The sequence below is a fragment of the Penicillium canescens genome (assembly GCF_028828765.1).
Source record: "Penicillium canescens strain IBT 15451 chromosome Unknown utg000002l_segment0_segment0, whole genome shotgun sequence".
NCBI classification, from domain to species: domain Eukaryota; kingdom Fungi; phylum Ascomycota; class Eurotiomycetes; order Eurotiales; family Aspergillaceae; genus Penicillium; species Penicillium canescens.
This window is the reverse complement of record NW_026703964.1, coordinates 3931328-3956263: the sequence shown is the minus strand read 5'-3', so window position 1 is coordinate 3956263 and position 24936 is coordinate 3931328. Positions and strand designations below refer to the sequence as shown.

The window sequence follows — 24936 nt, the reverse complement described above, 5'->3', positions numbered from 1 at the left end:
CATATATGAAGGATTTCGGGCTAAATGATTCAAATAGAAATAACCAAAAAAAGACTTGTTAATACATATGTAGTCAACACCAACAAGACCTGGAATCATCTATACAATACAGAGTCCCGCCGCATGTAATCGACCGGAAACTAAAGAGGCAAAATGAAAATGCAAGCCAATACCATCAAGGCCCTACTTCTTCTGAGCCTCACCACCAGGCGGCAAACCAGTAAACGGATCAAGACGCAACTCGGTAGCCGAAACAGGATTGTAAGTAGTCTTACCCTCCCTAGCCATCTTCAACCGCCGAACCTGACCAGCCTCACCAGCTCGACCAAGAATACCAGCAATCAAAGAAGTAGCGCGCAGACTATCATCGTTGGAAGGAATCGGGTAGGTCACGCGGGTAGGATCAGCATCGGTATCAACAATACCAATAGTAGGAACATTGTTCAAGCCACACTCATGCAGCAAGACAACGTTCTCAAGCGGATTCAAGCAAACAACAAGATCAGGCTTAAGAGAAGGCCGGTCCGCAAGATCAGCCTTAAACTCCAACAACTCCTCATCAAGCGCATTAACAACCCGAGTCTCGCAGTGACCCAGGATCTGCTCGCCATTCGTCAAGCTGCCGGGAATCCACCGCTCAAAAATGTGGTAGCCCTTCGCCAGCTCGGCGGCTTTGACAACCGCCCGCTTTTGGCCCTTGCGTGTGCCGGCGAAGAGGATCAGGCCGCCGCGCGCCGCGACTTCTTCTACTACCTTCGCCGCGCGGCGGAGGTATGCTGCTGTGACGTCCAGTGAGATGATGTGCACTCCTTCACGGATACCGTAGATGTAGCGCGAGTTCTGCGGGTTCCAGCGCGAGGTCGAGTGGCCCAGGTGGGTTCCTGCTGCGAGGAGCATTTCGAGGGTTACCTGGGAGGGCTTGGGAGGGTTGCGGAGGATATTTTCGGGGTCGTAGGAGGTTTTCACGGAGGTGCCAAGTTTGTGGAATTTAGCTCCTAGTAGGAGGGAAAAAATGTGGGTTAGGTTGTGTTTCTGGGCTTTTGGAAAAGATTCGCGGGCTCACTTTGTGATTCTTCTTGCTGTGCGGGTGTCTTTGCCTGTGATTGCGCACTCATCATCTCAGTCAGGGGGTTCTCTGCCCGTGAAGTGGGCTCCGACTCCTGGGGAGGAGCTGGCACGACTGGCTCGCCTAGTGTGGTTGGGAATGTCGATTGGAAGCGAGTTGAGATCGGGGCTCGTCGGCTCACAGCCAGGAGCTGGCGGCCTGGGAATTGCGCTGTTAGCTGTGTGGTTGGATGAAACAGTTGGAATTGGATCACACTCACTCTGCCGCATACAGAACTTCCGTACAATCATCTTGGGAATGCTGAATCGTAGATGGATCTGTCAGGAAGGTTGAGGTCTGCCGCTCGAACTTTTGTCGGCCTTGGCAGTTGCTGCCTGAGGCCGACAATTATTCCACTTGGGGTTTGTTTGGATCTCTCCGCCCTGCATGTTCTCGACTCTACTGCAGATCCTATTACTTTTGAAGTCAATATCTACGATTATTGTATAGATGAAAAGTATCGAGGTCATCAGTTGCAATTCTGGAAAGTACGGTTCATGAAATCACGAAAAGGTGATTTCCGATCTGAATGCAGTTGGTTCATGATACAAAAGCCCCTCTTGGGCGAAGCAAGAAACCCCCATAAAAATCAAAGCGATCAGGTGAAAAGATGCATGCCAGCCCGTTGCAAAAATATAGCAGAAAAAAGGAAATTCATCAAGGACGTGTCGTCAGGAAGCAAAGCGAAGAGTCTACCCTTTACTTCTTGAAGAAGCCACCGAGCTGGTCCATCATGGAGCCGCTGCTACCGTTGTGGGAAGGAGGGCCACCGCCGTAAGGGCCACCGTGGGGAGGGCCCTGGTGGTTGGGAGAGTGGCTGTTCCCGCGGTGCTTCTTGACGGCATCTTCAGCAATGGAACCGATGATGGCACCACCAATTGTTCCAAGGAATCCGTGGTTAGCCTTGTGGCCGGCGAAGCCACCGGCAGCACCTCCAGCGAGGGCACCGGCGAGACCACGCTCGCCCTCCTGAGCTTCACCGGGGGCACCCTGCTGCTGCTGGTCGTAACCACTGTTGCCTGTTAGTCCAAGTCCAGAATGAGAAGTGGGAGATGAAGTGACATACCCCTGGTGCTGGCCGTGCTGCTGGCCGTACTGCTGCTCGCCATGCTGCTGGCCACCGTAGTAGTCAGATGCGCCACCCTGCTGGCCGTAGCCCTGGGGCTGCTGGTGCTGCTGCTGGCCGTAGTAGTCGGCAGAACCACCCTGCTGACCATAGCCTTGCTGAGGGGGGTAACCCTGCTGAGGCTGACCGTAGCCCTGCTGGCCGTAACCCTGCGGAGGCTGACCGTAACCTTGCTGGCCGTAGCCACCCTGGTTGTACTGGTCGTAGCCGGACATTATGTAAGAGTGTAAAGGTTTGAAGGTTTGAAGGTTTGAAGTGGTAAGTGAAAAGTAAGAGTGTGGAGGAAGATGAAATCAGAAAGTCAAGTGAGAGGAGGGGCAAGCCTTTATAGGAAGTGACCTAAGAAACCACAGGGCTGATACATGTACAGTAACCCCACATGGCCAAGCGAAATATTACAGGAGGCGCAGTAATTCTCTCAGCCTTGCGCACATCATTATCCGTACTTACACTCTTACTGCAGGCACAGCCACATAGCGCAGCATGATTCTTGATGCAGTTGTGGCTATGCCAGGCTAAGTTGTATAAGTGATGGAGTATTTGTATGTCTCCGTAAATAGATCAGATTACACGGATCTATCGGCTTCCACGGTTCTTCCAGAACTCTACGCGGCCTGCGACCGCCGAGACTTTCTTTCTCCGCACCACTCTCGGCGTACAAGTGTCGTGCTGTCTTATTCGGCTGCCTGGTAAAACTAAGCCCCTCATACATCCGGTCTGTCCGAGCCCCTGAGTGTTAGAATACCCGATTTGTATTGTTACACTCATACACGTATGAACAGTGGCGCATGAATCACCCGATCTAAGAATATATTCTTATGACCTTGAACTGTGTTGACGTCGCGAAAATATGAAAATTCTCAGTCTTTGGGTTCCGAGAGGGGGAAATTATCTCACTTGACTATACTCTGGAAGACCGCGCACGCCTTAAACCCCGAATCCGAAGCCAAGGCCGTAGTATTCCCAACATATTGTTTCTCCGACATCAACTGTACCCACAGCTCGTAGTGTCCGAACCGATCACATCCACCAAAGGCCTGTATTGAGATCATAGTGATAACATTTTCAAACCTTCACATGAAGACAACTTGGAAATGCAGTACATAGGTAGATCAGGTGTATGAGTTTGACTTTTGTCCAAGTCAAACAAAATATATCATTGAACGGCCCTTCCGAGACTGGGCATGCGATCAAGGATAAAGAGTGAAGATCGTCACCCGATCACCCTGGGAACAAAGACACCTATACCAGCCTTATCTTCTGACCCCGGCCACTCGCTGGTCTTTGTATCCAACGTCTTTGGATGCTTATTCTTGACTCATGACTTGAAAGTTAGATGGGGACTCGACTTGATGACAGTAGTGCAATCCATCCTCAAGGTCCTCATGTCACAGCTGGTTGTATTAATGTATTCTGGTTGATGATCATGTCTCAGCATCAGTTGCAGTCTTGTTTCTTGACTAATTCTCCGTTCTATACATCGCCACAGAAGCCTGTTTGATCCCAGACACCCATGTACCAGATGCATACATCTACCCCAATGATCACAGACTCGCATCCAAAGATCTCCGACCAAATTTCAGCCGATCAACAGAGTGCAGTGGACATGCAGAACGAGTTCTAACCAATCAAACTGCCTGATCGGGGCACATCCACCGAACGAGCTATACTAGTAGTTCGTCAAGCGCTTCAACACCTTATTTATGCCGCATTCAGCCCTGACACTCGCTTACAGGATGATCAATGGAAGTGAGCTCTGCTGATCCACCGTTACTTTTTCTTCTTCTCTGTGTTTCCCATATTTTTCTCGGTGATAGATTCCATAACGGGATCCCTTCTTCAGATTATTTCCATGCCTTATAAAGACTAGAGCTATGGGCCATCCCGATCAGCACAGGCACTAGGCCGCAAAAGTTTACTTTAAACTTATTCCTTGGGGCACTCGTTTCATCGAAACTACTTTTCGAGTCATTTGTTCTGCTTATATATATCAACCGGGCCTGCTTTTGTACATCTACGGGCCGAGATGTTGCTGCAATTGGTTCTCACGACTTTATGCCTCGTTCTCGGGGTTGTGTCTGCCCAAAATCCGACAGTCTACATCATTCGGCATGGTGAGAAGCCCGCTAATAAGGATGACCACGGCCTCACCCTGGATGGGATCAAGCGGGCGCAATGTCTGCGCAGTGTTTTCGGAGAGGGATCGGGGTACAATATTGGGCATATTATGGCGCCTCATGTAAGAGAGGGTAAGTTCAGAGCATTCCTCGTTAATATAATGCAGTGCGAAGTGCCGAGGCGTTGCGCACTGCTTATCGAGTTCGTCAACGTGGCTGGCTGGCTGACTTGTGATGTGGTGTATAGATGGCGCGCACCGCCGTGCATTCCTAACTGTCCTTCCTCTCGCAAATGATCTCGGTCTGACTGTTGATACTCACTGCAAGCGTAAGAAGGTGGAATGTGTTGCTGAGACGATTAGGTCCTATGATGGACCGGGCAATATTTTGATTGCGTGGCGACACACAAATATGGGTGGGATTGAGGAGGCGCTTGGTGCATATGAGCCTATCGAGTACCCGGATGATCGGTGAGTGATTTTGCGCTTTACATCTGTTGGTTCCAAATGTGTCGGACTTGATAGTGGTTATCTTCGAGCCCTCTTGAAGATCCTGTCTGTTTTGGATCTTTTGGATATAATCTGGGGATTGTCCCCAATATTTAGCAGTGTATTAGTACTGACTGTCTCAGCTTCGATCTCATTTGGACAGACCCTTGGCCCTATGGCAATGTTACGCAGGTTGAGAGCGAGGGTTGTCCCGCATTGGACACAGGTCGTCTGGTGGAGCAGTCTTGATCTGGAGTGTTAGTTGGATTAGCATCGGGCCTGGCAGTTCATTGCATATGATTGGGTAAATCGCATCAAGGAGTAAATATGAACAAAAGCACATGAGACACAATATAAGATCTTCAAGGACATCCAAAGTGTAGAATCACCGCACGGGCCACCAGCAAAATTCTCAGGCGGTGAGGCTGAGCGGAGACAATTTGTAGCGCCAAGATTTCCTCACCCCAAATTTTTCGTAGCGCTTGACCAGCTTCCCCCTCCAGATTGCAATTTCAGTCTACGGGAAAGATCATGGATGATATCGAGGTTTGTGATTTTGGAAATTGCTCTAGGCCTGCGCGCTGACTGTCCTCCAGGATCGGCTACGCAGCCATGCACAGGCATTTGACGGTCTACTGTCCTTGATCCCCGCCAAATATTACTACGGTGAAGAGAACACAAGTGTATGTAGGCCCTGCGCACTGTCAGACCTCTGCCTTTTGCCCTCGAAAGAGTTCAGTTTTCTGCCACCCATTGCCGTTATCCGTCCTGAAGACTCTGTCTGACCCATCCTCTCTCACAGGATCAATGGCAACGCAAGAAGCAGACGAAAGAACAAGCCCGTGAAGCGAAGCGAGCAAAGCTCGACCCTGAAGCCGCCAAGACCGCCAAAGACGTGATGGACGAGAATGCACGCAAACGCAAGCGCGAGGATGGAACAATCCAGTCCGACTCGTCAGATGGAGAGATGGGCACCGAGAACCCCAAGGAGGGACTGAACCGCGGAAACGCCAAGCCCAAGAAGCAGAAATCGGTCGAGAACGGTGAGAAGGACGCCACCAAGGCAGCCGAAGTCGAGGCCCGGAAAAAGCAAAACGCAGAGAAAAAGGCCGCGAAGAAGGCAGAACAAAAGGAAAAGAAGAAGGCCAAGGATATTGCCCGGAAGGAGAAGGCTCAGCAGAACAAGAAGCAGTCGAATACTACAACAGAGGATTCGGAAAAATCTGCACCAAAGCCTAACGCACCGAAACCTAACGGTGATGCCACCAAGAAACCCGATGCATCTGACGACGAAGAGGATGATGAGAACGAAGAGGAAGATGGCGTTGTCGAGGAAGGATTCTCTCTTGAATTCAACGACCAGCCCGAAAACTCCTCAGCCTCGTCCACCCCTCACTCTCCCAATGCTTCAAATCCCCAGTCTGGCAGCTCCTCTATTTCCTCCATCGTCCCTCCCTCCGCCTCCACCGAAGCCAAATCCTCAGAGCCCAAACCCCTCAAGCACACACCCGAAGAGCTGAAGCAGCGCCTACAAAAGCGCCTCGACGAGCTCCGGGCGAAGCGCCACGCAGATGGACTCAATGGCAAGCCTGCCCGTAACCGCCAGGAGCTCATCGAAGCCCGTCGGCAAAAAGCCGAGCAAAGAAAAGCCCACAAGAAGGAATTGCGCCAAAAGGCCAAAGATGAGGAGCAGCTGAAGTCAGACGAAGCCATGGCCCGCCGCTTCTCCCCCGGTGGCTCCGGCTCTCTCTTGGCCTCCCCCGCTCCCCAGCCGAGTCTGTCGGCTCCTCCAGCAACAACTTCTCCTTCGGCCGTATGATCTTCTCAGACGGCCAAGCAACAGACGCTGCCGGCACCGATGTGCACGACAAGCCCAAGACTCACGGTGCCCGCGACCCCGCTGCCCAGTTGAAGGCCGCCGAGGCCAAGCGCGCCCGTCTCGCAGAAATGGATCCTGCCAAGCGTGCCGACATCGAAGAGAAGGACCGCTGGTTGAACGCCAAGAAGCGTGCCCACGGCGAGCGTGTCCGTGACGACACCTCCCTGCTGAAGAAGGCCCTCAAGCGCAAGGAGACCGCAAAGAAGAAGTCCGAGCGTGAGTGGAAGGACCGCCTCGACACCGTTGCTCGCTCCAAGGAGCAACGCCAGTCCAAGCGTGACGAGAACCTCCGCAAGCGCCGAGACGAAAAGGGCAACAAGGGGGGCAAGAAGAAGCCCAGCAGCGGTGGCAAGAAGAAGGCCGCTCGTCCCGGCTTTGAAGGCGGCAGCTTCAAGGCCAAGTCAGGCGGGGGCAAGAAGAAATAAGTCAAAAAAGAACCCCAAGTCAAACCCGTTAAGATTTAAGCCTTGATGTCATTTTTCGCTTCTGGGTTGTCTTCGGTTGAAATCATCCTTTTTCTCTTGTTACATTCTTCCCTTTCCTCTATTTCTTTCTTCTTGCATACCCTTTTTCCTCTTAACCGGGCTGTTCTGGGATAGCAACATCCCACCAGAACGCACATAGACCCACCCTCTCGACGAGCTACAACAAAAAAAGTGTTTTGAGACTTTGAACTGGGAAATATCCGTCCGGAGATCAAGGTGCCTGGTGTTTACGTTTTGTGTGGCGGCTTGGATCCGTCAAATCTTTTATGTCTATGCATGACAGCATCGGTAGCGATTTGATTTATATCTGTGAATACAAATATCATTTCCTTCCATTTGGCTGAACCTGTTCTTTCGTATTTCGAGAGCATAGATCATTATAAACAACATATATAATGTTAAAAATATTAAGTTGAGTTTATAGTTAAGTTGAGGTAGATGTAGATATCGTTGGTGACGGAAATGTGTTCTGTTATGAGATGTGAGATCTGATAATGAGACGGGATTGACCAAATTTATATTTTAAATACGATCTCAACCAAATCAAAGAAACCTGCTGGATTCCAAAACACAGGAAATAAAGAGACAAGGAGTCAAGATTCACTGGAAAGATATTTCTTGAGGAATTGACTGGTACAAGATGAGAACACAGATCGAGGGCATTTATGTACAGTGTGTATGATGGGGTTCAGAAAAAGAGGGAAAGGATTCCTTCGTATTTTCGAGGCACGAAAACTCGCGCTTCTTCAATGGGTATTGCGACTGGCATCTCCCTGTCCGCACTAATCCACTCTCTAAGGAAAATGTGCGTGAACAAGGATCGACATGCCAATCAGATGAAAATCGAGGCGATTGAATTATCGGTAGGGAGCATCCGCACGGGCAGCAGCGGCAATCTCGGGCTCCCACTTGTCACCGTTGGCGAGGAGCTTCTCCTTGTTGTACAGCAGCTCCTCGCGGGTCTCGGTGGCGTACTCAGCGTTGGACGCTAGAAAAGTTGTGTTAGTCAATTGGGCCAATCTGATAGTCGCCTTCGAGGTCTGACTCACTCTCAACGATGGCATCCACAGGGCAACTCTCCTGGCAGTAGCCACAGTAAATGCATTTGGTCATATCAATATCGTAACGGGTTGTCCGGCGGCTTCCATCCTCACGCTCCTCAGCCTCAATGGTGATAGCCTGGGCGGGGCAGATAGCCTCGCAGAGCTTGCAAGCAATGCAGCGCTCCTCACCGGTGGGATAGCGACGGAGGGCGTGTTCACCACGGAAACGGGGAGAGATGGGACCCTTCTCGAACGGGTAGAAGATGGTGTAACTGCACAAAGAAAGGACAATTAATTCAATTTGAACTTAAACCTTCTCTAGGGATTGAGAACGTGGTTGCGATTCGTATCCACGTCGACGAGTGTGGGACTTACGGTGGTCTGAAAAACTGCTCCAGCACCACGTACATGCCGCGGAAGATCTCAGCCATGAGGAAGTATTTGCTGGCCTTGTCCAGCGAGGACTCGGAGTCCTGGTCCCAGCGCTTGGGAGCAGGCAGGCGGAAGCCGGCCTGGGGGCACCCGCTGGGGTTGCTGCGCGGGACGCCGAGGAAGAGAAGTTTGCGGTTGAGCCCATCAAGCCGAAGGGGGTCGGCCGGCGGTAGGCGACGAGCCTCGCGACCGATCGGGTGGCGGCCATGGTTGGAGCGGAGAGGGAGGATGAAGATGGGGGGAGAGTCGAAGCAATTGGAGGTACTTGAGGGGGAAGGGGAGCCAAGTGGACGAGGTTGTGGTAGTTTGCAGGTTTCGGGCTTAGGTCATTCCTTTCTGTTGGCTGCTGATTGGCCCGCAGGATTTTGCTGGAGCGCCGACCTTCCTCATCTCGCCTTCTTCTGTTTCTTCCTCCCAACCTCATTACCTCCCCCACGTCTCTGTCTCTTTTATTTTAGATCTTTAGCCTTCGCGCTCTTCCGAATCTTCCCACCATGTTCCGCTCCGCCATTGTCCGCTCGCTCAGAGCCTCCGCCCCCCGTGCCATCAAGACCCCGGCTCCCTTCCAGATCCGCAGCTCTCCCATCGCTGTTCCTCAATTCACTCCTTCCATCTTCCAGGGTGCTCGTCTCTACTCTGCCCCTGCTGGTCTCTCCAAGAATGAGGCCGAGGGCCGGATAGTCAACCTGCTCAAGAACTTCGACAAGGTGCGTCATATTGTTTTGCCGGGGATTTTCGTCATCCATTGGCTTCTACGGGGAAAACAAATTGCTGACTGAGTTTTATTTACTATTAGGTCTCCGACTCCAGCAAGGTTAGTGGATCCGACATAGGTGTTGTTGTGACCTTCACGTAGCTACGAGCTAGGGAGGGGCGACCGCAGAAGATTCAGCTACTAAACCCGCTCAACTTGCAGATTAACGGCACTTCCCACTTCTCCAACGACCTCGGTCTGGACAGCTTGGACACCGTTGAGGTCGTCATGGCCATCGAGGAGGTACGCGCAGGTTTCCCTCGGGAAAGCCCGAATCCCCCATATTGTGCGATGGATATCTAACACATTTCAACAGGAGTTCAGCATTGAGATCCCCGACAAGGAGGCCGACCAGATCCACAGCGGTAAGCTCTATCTTGATGGTGGTGTTGGATTATTGACAGCTAACATGAATTCCGCGCACAGTCGAGAAGGCTGTTGAGTACATCCTCGCCCAGCCCGATGGTATGTTTATATCTCTATTATTTTCATTTGACAATTTGCTAAATTCTATCCAGCTCACTAAATACTTAATTGAACGTCGGAGATTGGAGAATTTCGGATAGAAAAAGAATCGGAATGGCATCGGGATTCGCTGGACACAGCGACTCATTGAGATGCTACTATGTATGCTGAACCCATGCTGGCTTTTTTTCGTCCTTCATATCGTGTATATCATTTGAATGCAATTTGTGCAATTTTACAACGCATTGTGTGCAGAGACGCGACAGAGACGTGTGCAGAGAGGCGAGCATAGCTAAGTTATATTGAAGAAAGATATCAGTCCTATAAATGGAGTGGGATTCATCTCTCAAATCTCGAGTGTATCGGATCAAGTGTGGAGTTAATATGGGGTTGGGCTGATGCATGTCTTGCGAGCACATTCAGAGATACGGCCAAAAAGTCTCTAAGAGTAGAGAGAGAGAATGCGTGAAAATGTGGACGGAGAGAGGAGAGAAGGGAAGAGAGAGGATATGTGATAATTGACTTGGAATAACGTACATGTAGAAAAGCAATTCAATTGTAAATATGGACGACTATCTACAGTAGGCAGGTGATAAGTCTTCTTTGTCACGGGTGTTTTGAGGTGAAGTGCTGGCACCCGTCGACTGCTTGCAGCATTCGACGAGCCACCTCACCGACCTTCCATCCTTTCTCGACTTCCCTTCAAACTCGTGAAACCCATTGATTGTTGAAACTCATCGTTCTGGCCAACCCACTCGGTCCCTGGTTTCCCCTGACACCGAGTCCCACTTTGGACACTTTCGGTCTACACGGTCCGTCTAACACCTCACTCCATCAATGCTCCCCACCGGCATACAGATCGGCCTTTAAACACCACATCGCTATCCCCTTCTCGACCTCTCCCTCTCCCCCTCACCCACACCCGATCCAGATATCCTCATGGCCTCACCAGCCGGGGGCTTGACTCGCCGAAGAGGCGCCGGTCGAGTCGCTGGCGCAGACGAACAAGATGACAGCCGAGTGTCATCCCCAATCTCCAGAAACGGCTCTGCAATGGATAACCGTGGACCGGAGACGTCTTTCACCAGCGCTGAGAATGGCCACAAGATCGCGTTCGACCCCCGCGACATCAGCGAAAACGAGGAACGGGGCAAGCAGCCAAAATTGACCCTGATGGAGGATGTGCTACTGCTCGGACTGAAGGATAAGCAGGTGAGTGATGACAGCAAACTCGATGGGATTCCTGTCCGCCCGACCGTGGTGCAACTGCTGACCTCGCGCCCATGCCGCAACAGGGCTATTTGTCCTTCTGGAACGAAAACATTTCCTACGCCCTACGAGGGTGCATCGTCATCGAACTCGCTCTTCGCGGCCGCATAAGCATGCAGAAGGATTCCTCGCGGCGACGCTTCCCCCTGGCCGACCGCGTCATCGAGGTCATCGACGATACATTGACTGGGGAGGTCTTGCTGGACGAGACGCTTAAGATGATGAAGTCGAGCGAGAAGATGAGCGTAAACTCCTGGATTGACCTGCTGAGTGGTATGATATCTCAACTCCCGAGATGCGATGTGAGCTACCTGCTGACTTACGCGTTCGCGATTAGGCGAAACCTGGAACTTGATGAAGATCGGATACCAATTGAAGCAAGTCCGTGAACGACTGGCAAAGGGACTTGTGGACAAGGGTATTCTCCGGACCGAGAAGCGCAACTTCCTCCTTTTCGATATGGCCACACATCCCGTGGCCGACGGTGGCGCGAAAGACGAACTCCACAGACGGGTACGCAACATCTGCAGCAACCGCACCGTGATTATTCCTCCCAGCCCGTGGCTCCCTGAGGACGCTGAATACCGCTACCTTCGCTCTATTACGATGGTCTGCGCTGCATACGCCGCCAATGTGCTCGAGAACGCCTTGGTCACTATGAGCCACGAGGCTCGTGAGAGAGCCTTTGCGCAGGTGGATGAGCTGTTGGCCGAGTATTCGCAATGGCCATTTGGCCGGAGGACTGGTGGATCCCAGGCGATTGGAGCCAACCTGGCCCAGGCTGTCAACGACGAGATCAACCGGAACAAGGATAGAGAGCTTCAGTTGGAGGTAAGATACTCTCGTTTCAATTCCTGCACAATATATTAACAACTGCTAGATTGTCGCCGCATGTTTGAGCGTATTCACCAGACTTGATTCTTTACTTTAACCTGATGTACTGCTTTGTCCCTAATACACTGTCTTTCCGCGGCTTTTTTTTCCCGTCTACCGTCCCAACTGAGGTTCGCACGCTACCCAGGGATTCGGTTTCTTTTCTATTCACTCATGTAGTTTGTCATCCTATGGGTTGGAACTTGGGCAGAGCATCGTTTTCAAAGGAACTTTTGAGTCAAAATTCATCCTTGGGTGGGATATCTTATCAACCTTGATTTTCTTCTTCTCCTGTTTTATTCTTTTCTTTTCTTGAATTTGCTCTCTTACCTGAGACTGTGGATCAAGGCTCACTGTGGAACAGCTTTACAATGATCCTCTACAAGTCTCTTCGAGTAAGTAGCCCGCCATCGGTGAGCTTGTTCGGCGTTCCAGATTGGTGCACAACCCCAGCTTGATTTGACGCGTTTCTTCAGAATCGTTACTTGCTACTTTTCAATATTTTCAGTTACTCTCGATATCTCAATATACCAAAAGAAAAATCAAAACCAAAAAGATTGAACACAAACTTTCTAAGAAGCAGCAGCAGCAGCCTTCCCAGCCGAACCGGCATTAAAGCCTAACAACCATCATCCTCCCCTTCCGACTCCCGGCAGTCCCAGCAGCCATCCCAGCCAAAAGATCAACCGCCCTCTCAAGATCAACAACAGTATCCTCCTGTCCCCGAACAAGATTCCTCTCCACCAAATCCGCAATGCGCGCCATAGCCTCCCCATCCGGATTAGGAGGAACAAACCGAGTCTTGATCCCCCTCTTCCGATGCCCGAGGATATCCCGCTCAGCAGGATAAAGAGGCTGATCCGCACACCGCGCCTCTACAACAGTCATCACTGCCCCGTAGTTCTTAATGACGCGGGGAGCATGCGCTTGCCGGAATACCTCGCCGCCAGTACAGTCCAGCACGATATCAACAGGCGGCCAGCGCTGGCACTTGAACGTGCCCCCGATATCACATTCGGCTGGAAGAGGTAGATGCGGAATCACGATTACCCCGTCAACGTCCCACTCTTGTCTGATGATCTCTTCTTCGGCTTTGGTGCAGGTCACACAGATCCAGGGCCGGACTGTGGCTGGGAATAGTGTCTCTGCTCGTAGGAGTTGGACTGCGATGCGGCCGACTTCGTTGTCTCGAGCGTTTGTGATCAATAGTCTGATCGATGGGTCTGAATTCCTTCTGGTTGCATTGATACTGCCGCTGATACTGTCACTGATCCTTCTCGTGATACTGCCACTTGATTGACCGTTTCGGCTTCCATTGCCGTTGACCAGGTTTAGTAGGGTATTGCCGCTTTCGTTGCCACTGCCATTCCGATTGGCGCTGGATTGACTCTCGCGATGTCCGTTGATCAGGCTGAACAGACTGCCACGACGTGCATTGCTACTCGTCAGGTTTTGGAGCGTGTTGCGGCGTTGTCTATCTAGGTCCGGGGTCGGGGTGCTGCTCACTCTGCCAGAACCAGAACCAGCGCCAGCGCCAGAGCCAGGGGCAAGAGGCATGTGATTATTCTTGCCCCCATTGCCAGCGAGAATCGTACCACGGCGATTCCATTGCCAAACCCAGTGCCCATTCTCACCACTCCCACTTCCACCACCACTGGCCAAATCATTCCCCAAACTCCCACGCTGCTCCTTAAAATTGGCATCAACAGCACTCCCATGAAACTCATTCCTCCCATCCCCGCCAACAGCATTCCCATTTCTAACCCCACTCCCATGGCCCGTAAACTTCCCGAACCCATAAGCAGGATCATTGGCAAGAGTATTCTTCCTGGACTCATGCCAAGTCCACCGACCAGTCCCATTCCCCCCCCGCATCCCCATCCTCATCCAAACCGCCAGGAACATCCGGATCAAGCCCCGCATATCGAAAAAGCGCCTGCCAAGCCGTGAGCGCAGGCAAAGCCAACGCCGCCGCCTCAGCTGCAGTAATATTGCCCGGTTTAAGCGCCAACTCCGCCTCACACGCAACCGCATAATCCGCCGCGCCCCCGTCCCGCGTATAACTCAACAACCCAAAGACCACCTCTCCGATCCGGAAGCGTGGACCTTCATCCCGGTCGTCGTCTTCGCGGGGTGTACTGATAACCGTGCCGCAGAGACTATGCAGTGGGATTTGGGGTGTTGTCTTTTGCGGATTCAGCGCCGAGGCGAGCCTTATTTCGTCGTGGCAGAAGGCTGCTGTTCGGACCTTGAGGAGGTATTGGTGGGCTGAGGGTTGTGGTGTTGGGAAGCTTGTGTCCAGGACTAGACCCGAGCCGTGTTTGCGGATGGTGGTTTTGGTTTCGTCGAGCGATTTACCGTCGCCTTGTGTGCTGTCCGGGAGGTCTTTTGTTGTCCCTTGGGGTGTGAAGTAGAGAGCTCGCATTGTGAGCGGTGTGAATGGGTTGTCGTTTGGGATTGCGGTTGATGCGCGCTTTGCTGGGTTTATGTCTGTTGGGATGTTTGGGTGTAGACTTGTGGATATTTTGGCTTGGTTGTGCATTTTGGCGGTTCTCTGGTTATTTTGGTTTGTATTTGGTGGGTTTGTTGGTTTGATGTTGAGAGTTTGCCTTTTGGTCTATAGATTCAGGGCTATTTCCTAATCTTGACGTATGTAGGGCTTAGCTCAGCGTTGCCACTGTTTGATACTTCCGATCAATGCGATTGCTTATAATATTTCTGATATAGTATAATCCATTTCCAATTGGATTGTGTGGTAGGAAGAGAATGGGTGGCGCTGCCTCGTATGTCTCTTGGATGACTTAGGGCTCAGTTGAGGTTGTCACTTCACGATGATATTTGATAGCCAATTTTGAATTAATGCAGAAACAACTGCTAATTAGAAAACTCAAACAAAAAATAGAAACAAACTAAAAATCCTGATCCTCCAAACCAAGCCTATCAACAAACGCATACAACTCCTCAGGATCCTCAAAGACCGTCCAGACATGATCCGGCACATTCTCAAAAGCCTTCTCAAACCTCGCTGGCTCATTCTTCTCCTCCATATGAGCCACATCAGTAACCTTGCGAATAGCAATAGCCTGAACCCACCCAGGATACCGCTCATACATCTCAGCATAAGCCTCAGGATCCTTCTGCGTCGAATCTCCAATACAAAGCACCCTCCTGCGCGGGAACCAGCCCTGAATCTTCTCCATGCGATCAACCTTATATTCCTGCGTCTTCTCGGTAAAAGACCGAATCAACCCAGTAATATCCATCCAGGAATAATCCCTCAACACCAGCGTCCCAGCACAATAATGCTCACGCAAGAACTTATGCAAAAAAGTATAAAGATTATAAGGCGACGCAGACAAATAAAACCAAGCCGGCGCCCCTAACTCCCCATCAACCCACCGATAAAACTCAGGCATGCCACTAATAACCTCCGGCTCATCAACAAACGTCGACCGAATAATCCCCGTCGGCTCAAGTGTCATCGTCCGCTTAATCGTATCGTCAATATCGGAGATAACCAACCACCCATGCGGCCTCGCAAACGTGGTATTCATCGACACACTCCTGCCCCCGAAATCATACAACCGCGGCCTGACAACCGTCCCATCGTGAATATGACCCACGTCCCCATCCCCAAGCTGAACACTCTGACTAACAATCCCATTCCGATCGGACGGGCCCAGTTCATGCCATTGCCCGCGTCGGCTAATAGGCACATGCAGCGTGATAGTCCGCGACGGAGACACCTGATCCAGGAATGGCTGCACGCGGTGTTCGATTCGTCGGCGTATTTCGTGCTCGTCTGTGCTGCCTAGTTCGCCATCTAGGCCGATGTAGTCTGCTATTGCGGCGACGACTTTGCCGACGTCTTTTCGGCCGCCTTTTTCGAAGATGCAGGCTACGACCTCTGCGTGCCAGGTTTTGGATACGACTTCGTTGTGTTTGTTGTATGTGGTGCGTTGGTAGGCTGTGTTATCTAGTAGCCACACTGTGTTCTTGTGTGGGTCTGCTGGTCGCGCGAGTGGGTTCTTTGTGCCGAGGAAGGAGGTGATGTAGCTTATTATTGTTGAGCTGCGGCGTGCTGGGGGTGGGCGGTCTGGGGAGGACCGTGGGGAGCCATGGTTATGTCCATGTTCATGTTCATGTTCATGTTCATGGTTGTGGTTGTGGTTGTGGTTGTGGTTGTGGTGACGGTGATGGGTGCCGGCGACCGAGAGCTCTTCTTGGTCGTGCGCCATTATGGGTTTGTTGATAGGCTGCTGATGATATGATACTGTCGTCTGAAGGGGATAGTGGTTCGAATCCCAGCAGTTTATATGCAAGTAGATGGTATGAAAGATGAAAAATCCCAAGGAATATCCCCGAGAGCTAAATAGCACATGCTAGAGCGAACTGATAGGCGTCAGAAACTCATCAGGGGAGAACGCTGATCATATAGCCCCGCTCGCTGACGATCTAACGTTAGTCTAACTTTGGAAGTGGTTGGGAGCCTCCATCCCGCCTGATCTCAAGGCTCATAATCATAAGCAAGGCACTCGTATTGAGGCAGTGAACATGACGTTTGACCCTGGTGACTGCGTATCAGTCGATCGGGTCACCCGTTGCGGGGTGCTTGGCAGTAGGGCTGAGTTTGCCCTCAGGTGCTGATCTGGCCTGTCTGCAAGCACTGCCTCTATTTGTTAGTTGGCTTGGGAGACTTGGGAGATTGTTGTGTTTTTGGATGTTGACGGGCCAAGCCGAGGAATAACAATAACTTAGAAACTTGCAAAAAGTAATGATAATAGCCGACTTTAGAGAATCCATGGATATTAATAGATATTTAGATGACTACTAAAATGCCGCGAGTTGGACTATACATCGCTCATATACCATGCATCCCATAAGATCTTCCGGAATAGACATGCATCGATACCCTGCATATGGTTCGGTTCGTGGTAACATCCTGCATGAACCCCCTCGACCCCTCGTGCCCACACCTGCAGTTCCCACCTGATACCTACAGTATACGTCAACGATCGTCATGGTTTTGGGATAAACGGTGTAAACTTGATATTTCGCAAACATGACTCCGAAGCCAAGTAGCCAAGCCGAGTTACACAGAGAAAATTACACATGATTTGGCCATGAGGTCGAGATACCATGTGACCTAAGGGGAACAAGATATTCACATAGTATCTTGGCGGCATGGAGTATTCAGGTGAAATTAGCGAATAGAATATCAAGTTCTTGTATCAGTATATCTCTTTTGAATAGACTTAGTCTAAGTTCAAGCCCAAATCGTAGAGACCATCCCGTTACCCCTTGCATAGGATACTTATATCTCCGCAACTCTATATCTGTAAGATTGATATGCTAACGACACGCAGATCATACAGAATACACCCTCATGCAAATAATCCTACTTTGTACAAACCCACGCTAGCACCCTATTAGATTACAGGGGTAATCGCGTGATCTCCTAAGGTAGATGAAGTTACTAAAGAACAACGAGAAAGACCTTGATACAACGTGAAGTATCGGCACGAAAAGCTAGCAAACAGCGGGACCAGTCGTCCATTCTGCGTCGGAACATTCGTGCATCGATCTCTGACATGTGCACGCAGTGATCTGTCGTCGTCTGGTATCGACCATGCTGTGAGCGGCTTCTGCGCTGATAACATCATCCCTCTAGAGATACGCGCAGAAAACCTCCTGTCTGGTATTGTAGAGTTAGTATTCGAAAGGATTGATTTTGTGACTTGCTTTCTTGATCAGGTTTTGGTGGCGTTGGGGATCCTGGGATATGGGATCAATCGAGCCATCCTTGTCAAAGGCTAGGATAACGAGGAGAATGCCTTCGAGTTTTGCTTTCCTGTAGTCAATTTCCAATGTTTGTTTTTCGATTTTCTTCGTCTGCTGCTCAGTCTCGTTTGAATGTCTATACAAGGCCCTTTCTTGTAGTTGGAATCGAGTTTCCTGCTCACTAAGCTCTCGCTTTTGACCGAAAAGTTTGATTTTCTGCTAATGGATCTTCTTGGCCTGTTTATCGAACTTGCTTGAAAGGGCACGGACAGTTGGTGGGCGGTCACAACCCAAGGGCAAGATCTCGGCCTCCTCTAGCGTGAATCGTAGACTATCGTCTTCGTCTTGAAGCATCAGCGGCTCGAGATCTCCAGATATCCAAGTCTCCATTGTTTCAAACATGTTAACAACATCATTGTGGCTTGCTTCAAACAGGTGCATGTTGTTTTCAAATGTCTTACGTTGCCGGTTAGCTCTTGTTGGTACTCGAGCCCATCAATCATTAGCACACAGGGCTCGTGAAGGGCCTGTTTTAGCTTGCCCTGTTGTTTCAGCGCATTTGTCAACTTGGTCTGTTCTCCCAGCTTGGATGCCAGCTTTGCGTTTTGGTCAGTAAGGCTAGAGATCTGGCTGTCGAGCTGAGAATTCATCTTCTCGTTTTGTTCTTTGAACTACGAGAGAAAGACACCCTGAGATCCTCGCAGATCAGAAATCGTTCTGTTCTGTTCCTCAGGCTCCTCCAACAAGGCTGGCGCTTTTTCTTCCATCTCATCTTGCATAGTCTCAATAGGCTCCCAGGTGTGGTCCAAGTTTCCATGATAGTAAGTTTCATGTAGCGGATCGCTCAACCATTCAATGTAGGTATAGACCGAATCTAACGTTTCACCATGTCGTCTCGTAAAGCGGGCCTGCATTTCCCTTCTTTCTCGAGTTCGCATTCAAACTTTGCTTGCTGCTCCTTTAGCTGGAAAAAAGCCTCTGCTCCATGCTGTCCTAGGCCAGCTGTCCTGTTGACAGCATCACAAGGCAAGAATTCAGTAGGCATTTTGTGTTGTAGTGCGCTAGTTTGAGTGTAAATGCTATGAAAGGTGATAGTAAGAGTAGGAGGCGGACGAAAAGTAAAGGGAGGGTCAAGTAAAGAACTGAGTCACTGAGTCATTGGGGAGGATGGTGTTGCTCCGGTTCCTATAGTGCGCAATTGTACTCTTCGGGATCGCATATCGAACTATAACTAGCAACTGCACCAAAGAGAATTCTGATCGAATTTAATGAACCTATGAACTTTTCGGTTTATTTCCCAAGCCGTTTGCCATACATGAGGCACCTTGAGAAAATATCGGGGACATGAATCATAAAATATGCAATTTTAGAGGTTCACAGCAATGCTACCTCCAGGTGTGCATGTGCTGGTAGTCACGGAGTTGACGCACTTGCGAGTAGGAAATTGTAGTAGACGCTTGAATTGTCCGATTGGAAGCGCTTTTGGGCGGAGACAAATCTTTCAGACTGGAATGGGGCTGGGCCATGTTCGGTGGCCTGGCGACCCAGTTCTCGAATAAGCGGACCCAGCGCATCTGATATGAGTGTTTCTCTGTCGGGTGTTTGGATGCCTTGCTCCCAAGACTGTGGGCTGATCATAGAATTTCAACTTATATGGATGAATCCAGGAAAACGATATTCCCTCACCATCTCTTAGGTGCAGAAAGTTCGGTCCGAGAGAACGAGGCGGTGACGGTTTCTTTTCCTTTCCGCTGCTGGATTGCTTTGATTCCGGTGCGGTCAGTGACCGTAGTCGCATTGATGATGTTGTCAAATGCTTCATCCTCGCTTCCTGCAGAGCCAGACTCAGCATCCGAGTCAACGTACAGCTGCTCAGGACGAGCGATTTTCTCGGGTTGTTGTTTCTCCTCGGCTTCTGGGTTCTGGAAAGACTTCGAATTGAGGATTTTGCGACGAATCTCTGCCATTTGTTCTTCGTCTTCGGAGTCATCGGAAATCGCAAATGGGTCTTTGTCTTCCTCTTCCTCCTGATCGGTTCCTTCTTTTTCGCTGCCCTCTTCTCCGCTTTCGTCGTCGTCGTCATCATCATCGTCAGAGTTCCGTGCCGGTAACCGGTTGGTGTTTCCAGTAGTCCAGATATCGTCGCCTCCGTCTGCGCGGTTTTCTTCATATTCCCGTTCGATCTTGGCAAGCCATTCTGTCTCTGTGTTTTTGACATCCTCCTCGGTTTCGCAAGCGGCGTAGCGCTTAAGAAGCTCTGAGTTAATATCCAAGAAAGATTGTCCGTAGCTGAAATGCCTGAGGAGGTCCTCAGCCCACTCTAGACGGCCACAAATAGCGAAACAGGCGGCGAGCGCCTCGACACAGTTCAAACGCCATGGCTTGCCGTAGTTGACCGTATTGGCGGCGATAAGGTAAGGAACTGTGCGCCAGAATAGTCAGCTTTCAATAAGCCTCGTAGGTGTCCGACTGAATCACATACGGAGTCTTTCGCACTTTCCGCCAATCCGCGACCAAGGCACCTCCTGGACGCGCACCCAGGAGCATTCGACCACTGCCGCACCGTGTTGTTCCATAAGCTCCTTGTCTGCAGGAGAAACGATCCGCTTTGCATTTGGACTGGCCGTGGGTCGTTAGTATTTTTAGCCAAGAAAAATGCGATGCGAAACTTACGAGATGATCACGCCGGGGTGGCGCTGGCCAATATGGAGATCCCGCATCAATCCCAGCTTCATCAATCGCTTGCCGGAGCATCGCTTGGGGTCGCAGTGTCCCATATCCCAGCAAGCGGCCTTGTAGGCTGGCCGCGACGAGACAGCACCCTCAGTATCTTCATTGCCGCGGGGCACTGGCTTAGGGCGGGGGTTGAATTTCTTGCCTCCTCGCGAGAAGTTGTCTTTCTTGTGGCGGACCATTGTATGTGAGAAATAACTGTTAATCAATGCAAATTGAAGTCAACTGGAGTCGCGAAAGAAGGAAAAAAGATCAAGGCCAAGCACAAGAGCCACACGTGCAAACTAACGGGTTCTCCGCCCGCCTCAGCCCCCCCATCATTGTACACATATCGCATTGCTCGATTGCATCTTCCCCAACTTCGTCTCTCTCTTCGATCTCTGTTTCTTATTCCTATTCATACCGCCATCCTGGAGGCTGCCTCAGCACGAATGGCGGCTAGGGACCGCTTCGGGGCCTACCCTGAGCCGGGGTTTTCGCCGCTGCAGCGGGCAATCCGTGAGTATTGATCATGAACTGGAAGAAATATAGAAGAATCTAAGCTAATATATGCTTTTTTCCAGGAAATGCATGCGATCCCCAGAACTACGAGCCCAACCTGGCCCTGAACCTCGAAGTTGCAGACCTAATCAACTCCAAGAAAGGCAATGCGTGAGTTGGACACCAATGTTGGCAGGGATGCGCATACTCATAACGTTCTCATAGACCTCGAGAATCGGCATTCGACATCGTTCATCTTATCAATTCCCGAAACCAGAATGTCGCGTTGCTAGCCTTGGCGGTACGTGGGGAGCTCAAATGACAGCTGGCGCAAGGAGACTGACCAGCAATAGCTACTCGACATTTGCGTCAAGAACTGCGGATACCCGTTCCATCTCCAGATCAGCACAAAGGAGTTCCTGAATGAATTGGTTCGCAGGTTCCCCGAGCGGCCGCCTATGCGACCCTCCCGGGTCCAGCACCGCATCTTGGAGTCGATCGAGGAGTGGCGCCAGACTATCTGCCAAACATCGCGCTACAAGGAGGACTTGGGTTTCATTCGGGACATGCATCGTCTTTTGCTGTACAAGGGCTACATGTTCCCGGAGGTACGCCGAGAGGATGCTGCTGTCTTGAACCCGAGTGATGTATGTGCACCGGATCTTGTTATTACGTCAAGATTGAGCTAACAGTTCTAGAATCTCCGCTCGGCTGATGAGATGGAGGAGGAAGAGAAGGAGGCGCAATCTGCTAAGCTCCAAGAGCTGATTCGCAGGGGCACCCCTGCCGACCTTCAGGAAGCCAACCGGCTTATGAAGGTTATGGCTGGTTTCGACAATCGGCACAAGACCGATTATCGGGCCAAGGCGGCGGAAGAAGTGTCCAAGGTGCAGCAAAAGCTAAAATTTTGGAGGAGATGCTACAAAACCAACAGCCTGGGGAAGCTCTCCCTGAAGGCGACGTGTTCGAGGTGCGTGATCTAACCAATACATGCTATTTTACAATAGTATCGACTCTAACATCCTATCTCGATTAGGAGCTTGCGAACGCTTTGCAAAGTGCCCACCCCAAGATCCAGAAGATGTGCGAAGAGGAATCGGAAGACCCCGAGGCCGTTCACAAGCTGCTGGAGATTAACGACAGCATACACCGCACAATCGAGCGGTATAAGTTGGTTAAGAAGGGTGATTTGGATGCCGCAGCTAGGATTCCTAAAGGAACACTCGGTACTACGACTGGAGTTTCCACAAATGCCAACAACGAGCTCTCTCTTATCGACTTTGACCCAGAGCCTCAACCAAGTTCTAACGGTAACGAGGCCGGCCTATCCCAGGGTGGTAGCTCCTTGGAGAATGACCTTCTCGGCCTTTCACTAGGTGAACAAGCCCCCTCTCCCGGCGGTGGTATCTCCCTCGGACCTTCCAGTAAGTAATGCCCATTGCAAATCCCAATCCTTGTCACTAACAGTATTGCAGACAATTTCCCATCCCTGCCAGCAGGCTCAACACCGCCTATCACACAGCCTCAGCAGATGCCAGCATCGTTCAAACCTAATTATGATATCCTTGCTTCCATGAACAGTTCGCGACCTGTTTCTCAATCTCCAACACCCGCCATGAGGGCATCACCCCAAGCCCAGTCCACGGCAACCCCGCCGCCAGCCGATCCATTTGCATCGCTCGTCTCTGCCAGTCCTAGGGCGGGATCTAGTCCATTCCAACCGCCCTCAGCGCAAAGCCATCCAGCTCCAGCCTCCTCGTCATTGCTTGATCTGGTCGGAGGTCCCAGTTCGTCACCGCAGCCGGCGCGGCAGGCCGCGAAGGCCGAAGCTGATGATGAGTGGGATTTCGCTTCTTCCCTGCCAGCCAGCAATGCACTCCCCACGACAAACAAGATCCAAGTTCTCAACTCCCAGCTTCTCGTTGACTTTGCTGCGCGCAGAGTGCCAAACCAGCCACGTCAAATCCACGTTGTGGCCGTCTTCTCAAACCCAACCAGCCAACCCATTGGAGAGCTCCACTTCCAGGTTGCTGTGGAGAAGGTAAGCTACAGTCTCTTTCTTCCTCATTCCTCATAATGAGTTACTAACAATCTCTAGTCCTACACCCTACAACTCCGCCCGCAATCAGGCCGAGACATTGCCCCCGGACAGCAGAACGGCGTCCAGCAAGAAATGCTCATGGACGGCATCGATGCAGGAAAGGGCAATTCGGTGAAAATCCGATTCAAGGTGTCCTACAAGCTTGGTGGCGAGGCCCGCGAGGAACAGGGCATGGTGCCACCTCTAGGCATCTCCTAGACAAACTGCGGACCACAAAATCAGGTCTTAATTTTGTCTATGCTCTAGCTCGATCCGCCGTACGGGCCCAGAGCGGTCCGAAGTAGGCTCGGAAGAACCGAGCAGACAGCATCCTGTTTAGATGTTGCATTGCTTTCGGTCCTGTCTGGTTTCAGTACTGCAACTTGCTGCTCTGCTTCCAGCCCCACGGCAACCTCCCCCTGCTCTTGATGTGTTTTCCCCCCACTTGGCTTTCCGCCCATTGAGAACTTAGCGTCCTTATTCATGCTGTTTATAAAGAAGATCAAGCTTTCATTACCTGTACTACTTACTCGCTTGAGAAAGGCGGAGGAAAATGTTTGAAAGATTCGTTACATTAAGTTTCGGTAGAGGTCCTACCAACATTTGAACGCTAATAGGATTAGCGAGTTAGCAAGTATCGTAGGGTCCTATTGAACCCTCACTTGTTAGATAGTACAAAGCAACATACAGAGACCTCGGCAACTGTTATATACATGTACCCCAACCCTAATCACTTCCTACCCAAGTGAACCCGACACAACTCGCAAAGAACCAAAAAGCTAGTTCTACCACAGTCACATACCTATACTACCGCGAACCCAAAATATTAGAAATCAGATCAAACCCGCGGAGAAATATGACCCCATCGGCACTTATCACCTCCCCAGTAACGAATTCCCTTCATGGTATACAATCACGCCGTTCAGGTCACAGCCTTGGTATTCCGACTCATACATCAGATGAATGCTATAGCGGCGGAACGAAACGACCTGGATCATCCAAATGATCGGCCGGGTATATTGATGTTTGTCGAGCCTGAGGAGAAGTGATTCCGATTATTCTCCGGTCTCTGTCTCACTCTTGTGGGTACTGTAGAGGGTGTGGGTTAGGATTGATTTTAAGGTGTGGGTCTGGGAAGGATCGGAATGTAATTGTACTGTATAGAATAGCCTATTATAGTATCTAGCAGAATGTATTTGCTCTCTCTGTTTCAATTTATTTGCTTGACGAGGCTATCCACTCGCAACAACATGCAGCGTGGAAGCACTAAGCTGGAGATGTATGACGTCCTGTTTGTCCATCAGCATGAACAACGCAGCGTGGATGGAGGCGTGATGAGAGAGACACTGCAGAGAAGGCTCGAGAGCGAGTCTGACCAGTTCTACGATTGAGACAGGCAGGAAGGGTATGCGACATGGTATCGGGACACGGATGGCTGCCATCAGGAGGACATGGAGGGTACATAGTTCCCTCAGCAAATTATCATCTTCGTCTTCTCTTGCTTATGCGTAGATAAGCTTACAGGTTGGAGAGCATTGTATCAGTATGGGACATTGATTATTACATTGCGGGTACTTGTATGATGAGTAGCTTGCAGAGACACAAAGTAATTGTTGCAGCCCAAAGCTTTGGGAGAAACAATGGTCTCTCACGTCGCTTGTATACATATCAAAACGGCCGACCTCCAACCCTTTTATTCCATTCCTTGGCAATTTCGAGGGGGTTTCGAAAAGTCCGATTCTAGCAAAATAGCAGTGTACACTGTACCGCTATATCTTGCTGATAATTGTATAACCATCGTTGTTCTAGAGACAGGTCGAAGAGCT

General features: G+C 50.7%; 12 protein-coding genes across 12 annotated transcripts; 5 read left to right on the top strand and 7 right to left on the bottom strand.

Moving 5' to 3' along the window:
* Positions 1 to 142: 142 nt before the first annotated feature.
* On the bottom strand, positions 143 to 1377 carry N7446_002705 (mitochondrial 37S ribosomal protein uS2m). Its single transcript, XM_058511454.1, has 3 exons — positions 1326 to 1377; positions 1064 to 1264; positions 143 to 995 (listed from the first exon to the last, which is right to left on the bottom strand). The coding sequence occupies exons 1-3, from the start codon at positions 1354 to 1356 to the stop codon at positions 184 to 186; spliced, it is 1044 nt and encodes a 347-aa protein (XP_058376990.1). The 5' UTR covers positions 1357 to 1377; the 3' UTR covers positions 143 to 183.
* Positions 1378 to 1804: 427 nt separating this feature from the next.
* Positions 1805 to 2446, bottom strand: hel10 (putative high expression lethality protein Hel10; the record flags this gene model as incomplete). Its single annotated transcript, XM_058511453.1, has 2 exons — positions 1805 to 2117; positions 2172 to 2446. 2 exons carry the CDS (start codon positions 2444 to 2446, stop codon positions 1805 to 1807), a joined length of 588 nt encoding a protein of 195 aa, XP_058376989.1.
* A 1811-nt stretch (positions 2447 to 4257) lies between these two features.
* Positions 4258 to 5085, top strand: N7446_002703 (putative phosphoglycerate mutase family protein; the record flags this gene model as incomplete). The annotated part of the gene is made up of 3 exons (XM_058511452.1): positions 4258 to 4480; positions 4596 to 4818; positions 4980 to 5085. The coding sequence occupies 3 exons, from the start codon at positions 4258 to 4260 to the stop codon at positions 5083 to 5085; spliced, it is 552 nt and encodes a 183-aa protein (XP_058376988.1).
* Positions 5086 to 5367: 282 nt separating this feature from the next.
* Positions 5368 to 7140, top strand: N7446_002702 (putative 60S ribosome biogenesis protein Rrp14; the record flags this gene model as incomplete). The annotated part of the gene is made up of 4 exons (XM_058511451.1): positions 5368 to 5382; positions 5433 to 5519; positions 5639 to 6611; positions 6665 to 7140. The coding sequence occupies 4 exons, from the start codon at positions 5368 to 5370 to the stop codon at positions 7138 to 7140; spliced, it is 1551 nt and encodes a 516-aa protein (XP_058376987.1).
* Positions 7141 to 7627: 487 nt separating this feature from the next.
* N7446_002701 (NuoI/complex I 23 kDa subunit family protein) lies at positions 7628 to 8962 on the bottom strand (the record flags this gene model as incomplete). Its single annotated transcript, XM_058511450.1, has 3 exons — positions 7628 to 8188; positions 8250 to 8515; positions 8619 to 8962. Coding segments are annotated over 3 exons (741 nt in total), but the record flags the coding sequence as incomplete, so codon positions are not given.
* Positions 8963 to 9169: 207 nt separating this feature from the next.
* acpA (acyl carrier protein) lies at positions 9170 to 9955 on the top strand (the record flags this gene model as incomplete). The annotated part of the gene is made up of 6 exons (XM_058511449.1): positions 9170 to 9382; positions 9472 to 9489; positions 9592 to 9672; positions 9746 to 9794; positions 9856 to 9894; positions 9948 to 9955. 6 exons carry the CDS (start codon positions 9170 to 9172, stop codon positions 9953 to 9955), a joined length of 408 nt encoding a protein of 135 aa, XP_058376985.1.
* Positions 9956 to 10833: 878 nt separating this feature from the next.
* On the top strand, positions 10834 to 12094 carry N7446_002699 (GOLPH3/VPS74 family protein; the record flags this gene model as incomplete). The annotated part of the gene is made up of 4 exons (XM_058511448.1): positions 10834 to 11106; positions 11190 to 11436; positions 11501 to 11994; positions 12044 to 12094. The coding sequence occupies 4 exons, from the start codon at positions 10834 to 10836 to the stop codon at positions 12092 to 12094; spliced, it is 1065 nt and encodes a 354-aa protein (XP_058376984.1).
* A 554-nt stretch (positions 12095 to 12648) lies between these two features.
* Positions 12649 to 14578, bottom strand: N7446_002698 (uncharacterized protein; the record flags this gene model as incomplete). The annotated part of the gene is made up of 2 exons (XM_058511447.1): positions 12649 to 13864; positions 13890 to 14578. 2 exons carry the CDS (start codon positions 14576 to 14578, stop codon positions 12649 to 12651), a joined length of 1905 nt encoding a protein of 634 aa, XP_058376983.1.
* Positions 14579 to 14945: 367 nt separating this feature from the next.
* Positions 14946 to 16274, bottom strand: N7446_002697 (phosphatidate phosphatase App1 family protein; the record flags this gene model as incomplete). Its single annotated transcript, XM_058511446.1, has 1 exon — positions 14946 to 16274. The coding sequence occupies one exon, from the start codon at positions 16272 to 16274 to the stop codon at positions 14946 to 14948; it is 1329 nt and encodes a 442-aa protein (XP_058376982.1).
* Positions 16275 to 18036: 1762 nt separating this feature from the next.
* N7446_002696 (uncharacterized protein) lies at positions 18037 to 18258 on the bottom strand (the record flags this gene model as incomplete). The annotated part of the gene is made up of 1 exon (XM_058511445.1): positions 18037 to 18258. The coding sequence occupies one exon, from the start codon at positions 18256 to 18258 to the stop codon at positions 18037 to 18039; it is 222 nt and encodes a 73-aa protein (XP_058376981.1).
* Positions 18259 to 19499: 1241 nt separating this feature from the next.
* N7446_002695 (ribosome biogenesis TSR3 family protein) lies at positions 19500 to 20732 on the bottom strand (the record flags this gene model as incomplete). Its single annotated transcript, XM_058511444.1, has 3 exons — positions 19500 to 20239; positions 20300 to 20436; positions 20491 to 20732. The coding sequence occupies 3 exons, from the start codon at positions 20730 to 20732 to the stop codon at positions 19500 to 19502; spliced, it is 1119 nt and encodes a 372-aa protein (XP_058376980.1).
* A 166-nt stretch (positions 20733 to 20898) lies between these two features.
* On the top strand, positions 20899 to 23755 carry N7446_002694 (VHS domain protein). The gene is made up of 8 exons (XM_058511443.1): positions 20899 to 21048; positions 21114 to 21201; positions 21256 to 21331; positions 21384 to 21677; positions 21729 to 22000; positions 22090 to 22454; positions 22506 to 23071; positions 23129 to 23755. Exons 1-8 carry the CDS (start codon positions 20982 to 20984, stop codon positions 23327 to 23329), a joined length of 1929 nt encoding a protein of 642 aa, XP_058376979.1. The 5' UTR covers positions 20899 to 20981; the 3' UTR covers positions 23330 to 23755.
* The last annotated feature ends 1181 nt before the right edge of the window (positions 23756 to 24936 follow it).